The sequence below is a fragment of the Gavia stellata genome, unplaced genomic scaffold (genome assembly GCF_030936135.1).
Source record: "Gavia stellata isolate bGavSte3 unplaced genomic scaffold, bGavSte3.hap2 HAP2_SCAFFOLD_62, whole genome shotgun sequence".
Taxonomy (NCBI): Eukaryota; Metazoa; Chordata; class Aves; order Gaviiformes; family Gaviidae; genus Gavia; species Gavia stellata.
Genome location: NW_026776515.1, coordinates 260021 through 269959, shown reverse-complemented (window position 1 = coordinate 269959; position 9939 = coordinate 260021). Strand labels below are relative to the sequence as shown.

Sequence of the window (9939 nt, the reverse complement as noted above, 5' to 3'; positions counted from 1 at the left end):
ACGTGAGCGCGGCGGCCCCGCCATCTTCTTCCGAAGTCTGAGCGCCCCACAGGGGAGGGCCGTTACCAGTCCATGTCACCGCCCGTCAGCCCCGGGCCTGTCACTGCCCCCGGCTGCTCGTGTCCCTGCTGCCCCCCGGCCCATCACCGCCCGGTGTCCTGTCACCCCCCAGGCCTCTCACCGCCCGCTGTCCCTCCTGTCACCCCAGGCTGGCACCACCCGCTGTCCCCTCCTCTCAGCAGCCAGGCAGGGCAAGGCAGCCTGGGGAGATGCAGCGGCCTTTTCCTGGGGCCCTCCGCTAACGAGGACGAGCTTCCACGACAGCTTAGTTTAGATCTGTCAATGCCTTTTGGGTTTCCTAAGTCAGGAAAGCCTTTTGATTTCAGTGCTGTCCTCTATATCCAAGGGAGAGTTGGTTTTGCTCTTTGTGTCTGTTTGTTTTTCCTGTTCGTAGTGGTTTGGAAGCCCAGGTTTTAATAGGGTAGCATTGCTTAAAAGCCAGTGGTGGAATATGGATTATACATATTCGTTCCATAATCCAGCCATAGCCACAGTCCAGCTACAGCAACAGAGGCAAATAAGCCCGACTGTTGCATATGCCCTAAAAGCCCATCCTCTTCCAGAAATCAACTCCCCTGGGTATCTGTCCCATTGAATTCTCAGTGGTACAAGGACGGGCATCTACGTTAGGATTTTCACTGAAGAAAGGAAGGATACCACCCTGCTGCCAAGAAGGGTTTGTCGCTAGTCTGAAAGGAGACCCCTGGGTCTATCTACTGCTATCTACAAGAAAAAGTGTTACAGCCCTCTGATAGCATGCGGCACTAAGTTCCACCTGTCTGTAACAGGTTTTATCCCACAGTTAGGGGTTGCAGAACTAGAAAGAGCTATTGCAAATGTGTCAAGGGAATTAGAAAAAGCCATTACTGAAAGCGCAGCTAGTATTACAGCCCTACGGGAAGAAATCAAATTATTATCACAAATGGTAATATAGAATCCATTAGCCCTAGACCACTTTTTAGAAGTACAGGACAGAGTATGTGCATCATTGAATAACAGCTGCTGGGGTCTTATGTAAATCACGCCCGGAAAAGTGAAACTGATAGAAGCAAGTGTCTCTAGTGATCTCCTTGCCCATCCACCTGTGGTCACATCTACCTGGCTGGCTGTGCCTCCTCATCCCATGCCCACCTCTAGCAAATGAAGGTGGGGTGTTGCATGGGAACATTTTACAGTCAATGTTCAAAGCATTCCTGAGTTAGGACTGAGAAAGAAATGAACCTGTGTGGCATCAGCTGCTTGTTAACGTCATCACACTTAGCAAAAGCCTTCCTAGTAGATGGTCTCTCCTGGAAGTCCCTCTGCAACCACGCTGAAATTGAGATGCAAGAATAAACTCATTACCGTTGCTGCACACTTACCATCTCCCAGGGGAAAGTCACTGAGCGTGGAAGGCCATAGCAGGAATCAAGTGTCCTGGACGTTTAGTAGGGCCTGCTGAGGGCTTCTCATAAATGAGTGGTTTAGGCCGCTTAAAGAATCACCATCAAGGGTATTGGGAAAAGCGATTTTAATAGAAGTTTATAAAAATGCGACTCAACAGAATTCGATGGCAAGGTTCACTCTACTACTTACTAAAACATACAAAGGGAAATCAAATGAGAATCAACTCAGAATGATTTATACAGAGGGAGAGAGCGGAGAAACAAAGGGGTAAAGAATAAGGAAGACCCTCCCATTGAGTCACAAGGTTCAGAATGGACTCCCTTGCTTTCTAAACTTCTCAAAGAGGAGATTAGCTGCCGCTGAACCCAGACTCATTCCAAGGCTTGGTCAACGCTTTCTCTCTAAAGGAAAAGAGAAGGTACAAGGGATGAAGAGTTCCTCCCGTTGAGTCACGAGGGTCGGAATTGACCCCCTTGCTTTCTAAGCTCCTTCTCAGAGAGCAGTCTAGGTGCAGTTAGGTGTAATCCTAGTCCCAGACTTGGTCAATGTGTTTCATCTAAGGATTATGTGTATTTAGCAGCAATTTGAGGTTCATTCACCATTTGAGGTAAATTATAAGATTTAGGCAGCACTTAATCAAGGATTAATTTTAGGATTTACAAAGCGAGCTAATCACAACAATAGCCTGAAGCGAGCTAATCACAACAATAGCCTGATTACAGATTGATCCACGCACGCACGCACACAGACATAAAGCTATAGATACATATACAAAGGTATACCTGTTAAAAATTCCCCTCGAGTTCCGTGAAATATTCACTTCAAATGTCTCAGTATTTCTCAGGGGGCCAGGGTTGAGCCTCCAGGAGGGGAGGGTTTCAGCCCAGGTTTCGTCGCCAGCTTTCGGTGGCAGTCCTCCAAATTTCACAAACTGGAGAGTTTGCGAACTCTGAGAGGCGTCCCACTTGGAGGGAGATGCTGATCGCAGCCCGCTGCGGTCCAGGAGAGCTCAAAGGGCCTCCCTTGGGACCGCTGTTTGTAGGTTTGCAAGATGATTGGCTTTAGTCATTAGTAAAATGATGGCATTTCGGTAACCGTGGTGTCGTTCCACTTGGGTTACAATCCTGATAAGGAGTGCTCCAGGGCTGTTAGGGAATGACAGATCATCCCATGCTGACACTAATGCCAAAGCTGAACCCCTCACCAGATGCCTGAAGCCTAAACCCTCACCCAACTCCCTAATCCTGTCCCTCACCCTCCCTCATCTTCAACCCCTCTCCTAAGCCTAACTGATGTTTCCCAGGATCTAGAAGCAGGGCAGGGATTGTGAGGTTCTGAATGGAAAGGCCAGGGAGATGAGATGAGAGGTTAGGCAAGAGGAAGGTGAAGGCATAGGTGACATTGCCGGAGAGTAGGTTGTGATGTCATTTCTGCCGGAGGAAGCTGGCTGGTGAGGAGCAGCATTGTGAGGATGCTTGTGAGTGACATCAAAGAGAGAGATGGGACAACGGGGTAGGCCAAAGGAGAGGCATGTGAGAGGGACAGCACTTGCTTGTTGTCTGTGAGGTCCCTACCCCTCAAATGCTAGCCTTAACGGCAGCCCTCACCTCTAGCCTTAATGGCAGCCCTCACATCTAGCCCTAACCCAACCCCTCAACCCACAAAGCTAGTCAGTGCTCAAATCAATTACAAGAAGCTCTAAGCAGAATCACAAACCCTCACGCTGAGCCTCACCCTGATCCCTAACCCTAAAAGGGGAGCTCTCAGCCCTAGCCCTGCCCTGAGCACAAAGCCCAAAGCAGAAACTCTCCCCAGATGCCTGAACCCAAGCTGCTGACATAAACCCCTAACCCCTAAGCCCTAGCACCCTCCCTCGAAGCCCCTAACCTTCCACCTGTCCTCCATGGCACTGCAGATGCCATTCCGCGTGCAAATACCAAGAGAGAGAGCACTGCAGGCGAACACACTATCGCAGAAGGAGATACCCCTGGAGGTGCAGATGTCGATGCAGATACCTTTGCAGATGGATGATCCATTCCTAGTAACATTGCAGATGCAGGTGCCACTGCAGCACAGGAGTCTTTCCTGGGCCCTGTGCACTTTCTAAGGTGCACTTTTATAAGGCGACCTGGAGGACGCATCCATCATCAGGTCTGTTGATGTCATCAAATGGGGAGGAGCATTCCTGTGCCTTAAGGATGCCATTCAGAGAAGCCCTGCCGGGTGGGAGGGATGCCTTGCCACAAACCTCCTGAAATTCCACAAGAACTAGCACTGGGTCCTGCACCTGGGCCAGACCGGCCCCCTCCAGTGATATGGGCTGGGGATCATCTGACCGGGATGCAGTTCTGTGGAACATACCCTGATGCTCCTGGGCGACAGAAGACAAAACACCTTCCAGCAGTGTGCCCTGGTAGCAAAGAAGTGTCCTGGGCTGTATGAACAGGGGCCTCACCCAAAGATGGAGGGAAGCGATTATCTCCCCTTACTCGTCACTCATTAGACCACATGCACAATACGGGGTCAATTTTTGGGCTCCCGGTACAAGAAAGATGTTAATAAGTGGGAGCAAGATCAGCAGAGGGCCATGAAGATGCTCGGGGCCTGGAGCACTTCCCTGCAAGGAGATGCTGCAGGACAGGGCATTTTCATTCTCTAGAATGGGAGGGCTTTGGGACCCTGCCAGCAGCCTGGCCAGTCCCTAGGCAGAGGTTTTCAGGAAAATGGATCCAAATTCATCCCTGTGGTGCTTGGCAGGAGGAAAACAGACAATAGTCTAGACGATGTTGAAATATGAAAGCTTCAGGCTAGAGGTAAGGAAAACCTTCTTCCCCTTTGGAGCAGCCCAGCATTGAAGCAGGTTGCCCAGAGGGGCTGTACCATCTTCATCCTGCCATATTGCCAATTCCTTAGTGGATAGCTAGCTTTTATAAGGCAACCTGGAGGACGCAACCATCATCCTGTCTGTTGGATTCTTTCTCCTTAACGGTCAGTGTTTTGGGGACTTGCCTGTGGCATTTAGCCCATGGCAAGAGGTCACGCAGAGCAGCTGTGCTTCTGGCCCCACCCTGGAGAGAAGCCACCTGTGTGCACTGAAAAGGGGGGGTGCCGAGACAGGCTGTGTCCCTGGGGGCAAGCCTGTGCCTGCGGGATGCTCGGCCATGGGGTGAGAGCATGTAGGGAAGGGCTGGACTGCTTTCACGGGGCAGTGTTTAGGTTCGGTCAGGTGAAACGGTGCTGTCAGAGCTCTCTGCCTTGCTTATGCTGTTGATCTCGGTGCTCTCCTCTCGTCCTTGTCTTGCAATGTTTTGGCTGAGGCATAGACATGAAATGGAGGGAGCTGATCGTCCTCACTCATGCACATGCCCTCTCCCTGCAGCTGAAGGTGACCAGACAAGGTCTTTGCGGGGGGTGTTGTTTTATTAGTCTCATATCAGAGGTATTAGAGGAGTTGTGTAGAGGGAATGTCGGAGTCCAAAAGTGGGAGCAGGTGCCTGGGGCTTGATCAGCGTCACCTGGAAGGGGAAAAGTGAGGAAAAAAAAGGGTGACCGTGGTGCCTTGTTCTTAAGAAGACTTGTCTTCAGAGAAGGCCGTCTGGCATAACAAGTTGATGTAGGTGCATTTGCCCAGAGCTGAGCTGGCACTGGAACTGGCTCCAAGTCCAGAGTCCTTCTAGCTCCAGCCAGACTTTGCTAGATGCCCCTGCCCTCCCAGCTGATCCCCAGTGCATAAGAAAGGTCTGCTCTTGGGTCTGCTCGTCCCTTCTGCGGCGGTGTGTCCTCCTGAAGAGCTTGTGATGTGTGAGCGCCTATCAGCATTGAATGGCTCAGCTAGGGGAGATGCAAAGATGGGGGTTTTGGCCTCCGTCTGCTCGGCTTTGGGCCAAGGCCAGGGAGCAGGCCTGCTGTCCTGTGTTTTGTCACTCCAGTAAGGTGGTCTTGAGTTCTCAGAAGCCCCGTCGGAAGGGGGAGATGCTTAAGGGTTGGTTGTTGCAAAGCGGAGGAGGAGAGGTGGGCAGGCTGCCTTACCTTTCCCGGGTGGTAGTCTGCTGGCCCCGGCTTCACTGTTTTGTCGCCTCTGAGTCTACTGTTGGTTCCCATCGTGTACACGGGAGCCCTTTTTTTGTAGATGTCCAGTTCCACCTTGGGGAATGCAGCAGGACCTGGCGTCTGTAAGAGAGGCAGGGAGGTTGTTGGGTACAGAAGGCGGGTGTTGATTCTTGCTGGGTGCCCACACGGGCTGTGCTACTTGAGCTGGCTGGCCAGAGAAGTGGTGTGAGAGGCACGGAGCAATTGTAACAAGGGAACCTCCATTTAACCTGCCAAGAGGCAGATTTCCCAGACGAGGAGGGAGATTCCCATTAGTGCCGATGAGCTTTGCCCCACCAAAACCGTTAGTGTTAGGAAACGAGGGACCGCAGGTGTCGGCAGAGCCTCCCCTTTCCCGCTGTTAAGAGCAGGAGAGCCAGGGGACCCAAGGCTTCTTGGGTTTTGCTGCTGGTGCAGGGAAGTGCGCGTTAAGAGAGGCTGCAGCAGGCGCTGGAGCCCTTCTAACCTGAGCTTCAGCTGCTGACGCAAGAGAGCAGAGAAGCATAGCTCACCTTGGAGAGGTCTTCAGCAAAGCCATTGTGCTTACTCTTCCCTTTCATGGAGTAGCACGGGCTGGCGTGGGTGTAGGCTGTGTTGGGTCCCACCAGCCGAGGCAGGGTGTAGGTGCCAGGACCTGGAAGGGGAATGGGAAGAACGCCTGTGTGACTCCTGTGGGGAGAGCAGCAGCGCTGGGGTGGGAGAGGAGCAGCCTGTCAAGGCTGCTGCCAGGAGCAGGAAGGATGTTTTGCCCCTCCTCCCAATGTATTCGTCTTCGGTCACACGTGTCGTGTGTCGGCAGCTCCAAGCCTGAGTTGCCGCTTCTTCTATGGGATGAGAGAAGTTGGTGGTGTGGAATAATTGCTGGAGGTAACTTAGGAATTAGATTTATATTCGCATTTTACGGAAAGGCACTATTCACTAATCTAGCCGTGAGAGTTCTCACTGAACGCCATAAATCCCTTAAGTGTGGCCATGCTAGGTCATGGAACACGACTGGACTGAAAGTGCATGGTGTTACGAGTGCATCTGTAATCATGAGAGTTCAATACATTGAACGCGACCGGACTTGTAACACAGAGCATTGGGCATCACTCAGAATCTAAGCCTCGCCGCCCCCAGCCCCTCTGATATTTGAGGACAAGCTGGAACGCAAGGGGGTTTATTTTCTGCCAAATTGCCTTGCCCTTTAGCGCAACAGGTGGTCTGGGACATCAAGCAAGCTTGTCAAGAGGCCGTTGCGTCCTGCTGTGCAGGCTTTTCCCTAGGCCTGTTGAATAAGCTGTCCAGCAGATTTTCCTGGGAGGACACGCAGGCTGCAAGTGTGTGTATTTCCCCAAGTTCCCCTACCTGGAGTTTGGTCGGTTTTGACAGCCTTGTGCCGGAAGGCCATGGACTGTGCCGGCGCGCATTTGTAGAGGTGTTTGTTGGCCTTGTCGGTGGAGTAGTCGCCTAGGGCAGAGGAGAAATGGAGAAAAGCAGTGAAGCTGAGCTCTTTTCCTCAAGCCAAAGAGGAAGGGTCAGGTGGAGGTCTCAGCCTTGTTTGCTTTCTGTCTGGAAACCTCTGAAGCTCCTTCAGGGCGTGAGCTGATGGTTTTGTACCCCGGTAGCACAGGGCAAAAGGAAGGCGTGCTTGTCTTGCCTGAAAGAAGTGCTGGAGAAATGGTACTCACTCGGTCCAGGGGTGACCTCGGTCTTTATCTTGGGAAGTCCGCACATGTGGTATGCTGGAGCCACGTACTTCCCGTTCCTGGTGATGGAGGGCTGGACATAGTACCGAGGACCCGGAGAACAGCTGTCTGCGACGGGACGTTTGGCCCCTTGAAACGTGTACGCAGGCGCTTTGGTTTTGCTGGGATTGTGAGCCAGGTAACCTAGGAAGAAAAGCCTGTGAAAGGACACCTGCCTGCAACTGCCTATTTAAAGCTAGTTTCTAAGTGGAGGAGTCGGAGTTGCCAGCCTCAAGAAAGTCCCTTCCTGTGTGACTTTTTCCTCCAAGGAGGATACCAGCAGGCCAATACAATGGTACAACGACCTCCAGCAAGAACAATGTAGGCACCGTGCAATTAATCAGCATATCTCCAAAATGCTATTGTTATGAAGTAGTAAACCCCAAAACAGTTGCTAAGTTAACTTAAAGCAAACGTAAAGATCGCTTCCGTGACGTTTTGCTTTCCCAGCGCCCTGATGGAAAAGAAAATGAAACTTTACTGCTATGACAGAGGAGGAGAAGAAGAAAGTGAAGGAGAAGAAGCAGAGAAGTTGAAAAAGAAGGAGAAGAAGAACAGGAAGAGAAGATGAAGTACAAGAGGAGAAGATGAAGGAGGAGAAGAAGAGAAGGAGGAGAAGCAGAAAAAGAGGAAGAGGAGGAGGAGGAGAAGAGAAGAAGAAAAGGGTGAAGTGGGAGCAACAAGTTTGTGGCAAAGATACAGAACAAGCTTCCTCCTGTGCACTCAGGCGTTAAGGGGCTGCTAAGGCCACCTCTGGGCTTTGCAGAGCCAGGCAGCTCTTCTCCGGGGCTTTCCCATGAGCAGCCTGAGCTTCCTCTGGCAGGCCTGTGTCCTTGCTGCAGCTGAGAACATGGAGGATTGGAGCAAAGGGGAATGGGGCAGTGGCTACTTGTCCCCTGGAGGTAGTGGATGTGGCGCTCCCCCCTTGTATGGTGGTTTTACCTGTGGTCCCGGGGATTGAGTACTTGGGTCCTGGGCTGGTAAACTGGGCCATGATGGGGCCGCGTGGGCGATGAGGTCTCCAGGTGCCCACCCAGGCTCCGTCCATCTTGGAGGTGGCTACAAAGCCTATGGCAAGAGCAGGAGAGTTGTTGAGGGGCTTCTCTGACAGAGGTCCGGTGTGAAACCTCCCCAGGAGGAGCAGCGACGCGTCACCTTTCTCAGCCTTGGCCATCGGACTGGGTGTGGACGAGCTCGTTGGCTGCTGCACCTCTCGGTCGCAGAGCACAGTGAGGGTGAGGGCAGGCAGCGATCGGGCAGGAGAGGTTGTGCTGTCAGCTGCCAGGTGGCCTTGGGAAGAGGCCTTCACTCATCATGGGGACGCACTGTGACATCATACAGGCTCCTGGCGCCTGGCATACGTGCTGTTGCGTGATACGGCTGATCAGGAGCTGGGGTTGTCCAACTTGCAGGGCTAGACCTTCATGAGGTCTGCATGGCAGAACATGCAAGGAGGGAAAAACTGATGTGATTTGTGCATTTCATCTAGCAGCCTTAGACTGTTGGGCTCACGTAATAGCATGAATGTGCATTTGAGCACCTGGAATTTTCTATTTCATGTCTTATTTTCCAGATGTCCCTGAATCTACCTTTTTTTTCTTGGGGAGGGCAAATTGGGCCTGATATTAGTAAGAGGAAATTGCTGCTGGCGGCTCTCAGTTACCAAGGCTGAGGAATACCTCTGCGGTGCCACTTTTGGGAGGTTGTCCTTGGAAACACAGGCACGAGAGGCCTTTCCCAAGGTGCAGAAGAAACCATGCAGACTTGTGTGTACTTTCTTGGTCATGCAAGGAAAGCTAGATGCCAGCCACAGATCAGGAGCGTTTTCATATTTCTCCCCAGGAAGTCACATGTCCTATATTACATGGGTTTCTCATAGGAATAAAAATTGTGAGAGGGCACAGAAGGGTTTCTGTACTGGGCCTGGCTGGGATGCAGGTAATTTTTTTCCTCGCAGCCTGCATGATGCTGTCTTGAGTATTGAGGGTGAATAGGGAATGGGAATCAATGAGAAATGCAGGAATGAAGGGATGTCTTGCAGCTGTGCTGGACAGCGTGGAACTGTTTGAGGAAGAGGTCAGCAAATGGGATGATCTGGAAGAAAAAAAATGTGAAAACTTTCCTAAGGAAGAAGTCTTTTTCTCAGAGTAATGTTCTTGCAGCTCGTCAGCTTGGCCCCATTTCCACCCTTTTTGTTTGTCCACTTGTCTAATTCTGTACTGCCAACAGTTCAGATAGTACAGAATCATAGAATCACAGAATCATTTAGGTTGGAGAAGACCTTTAAGATCATCCAGTCTAATGGCAAATAAACACTGCCATGTCCACCACTAAGCCATGTCCCTAAGTGCCACATCTACACCTCTTTTAAATACCTCCAGGTACCACTTCCCTGGGCAGCCTGTTCCAGTGCTTGATAACCCTTTCAGTGAAGAAGTTTTTCCTAACATGCAATCTAAACCTCCCCTGGCACAACTTGAGGCCGTTTCCTCTCGTCCTATCACTTGTTACCTGGGAAAAGAGACCGACACCCACCTGGCTACAACCTCCTTTCAGGTAGTTGTAGAGAGTGATAAGGTCTCCCCTGAGCCTCCTTTGCTTCAGACTAAAGGACTGCAGTTCCCTCAGCCGCTCCTCGTAGAACTTGCTCTCCAGACCCTTCACCAGCTTCGTTGCC

General features: G+C 51.5%; 1 protein-coding gene across 1 annotated transcript; it reads right to left on the bottom strand.

Annotated features, from left to right (window-relative positions):
• Positions 1-4874: 4874 nt before the first annotated feature.
• On the bottom strand, positions 4875-8310 carry LOC132321069 (outer dense fiber protein 3-like). Its single transcript, XM_059834661.1, has 6 exons — positions 8205-8310; positions 7206-7406; positions 6883-6984; positions 6048-6169; positions 5476-5616; positions 4875-4961 (listed from the first exon to the last, which is right to left on the bottom strand). Exons 1-6 carry the CDS (start codon positions 8308-8310, stop codon positions 4875-4877), a joined length of 759 nt encoding a protein of 252 aa, XP_059690644.1.
• Between the last annotated feature and the right edge of the window lie 1629 nt (positions 8311-9939).

Excerpts from the sequence above, each read along its gene's own strand:
- LOC132321069 (XM_059834661.1), bottom strand. The coding sequence starts at position 8,310 with ATGGACGGAGCCTGGGTGGGCACCTGGAGACCTCATCGCCCACGCGGC. Across the intron at positions 6,985-7,205 it reads CGAGGTCACCCCTGGACCGA|GCGACTACTCCACCGACAAG; the intron begins GTGAGTACCATT and ends CCTCTGCCCTAG. Across the intron at positions 4,962-5,475 it reads CAGACTACCACCCGGGAAAG|GTGACGCTGATCAAGCCCCA; the intron begins GTAAGGCAGCCT and ends TTCCCCTTCCAG.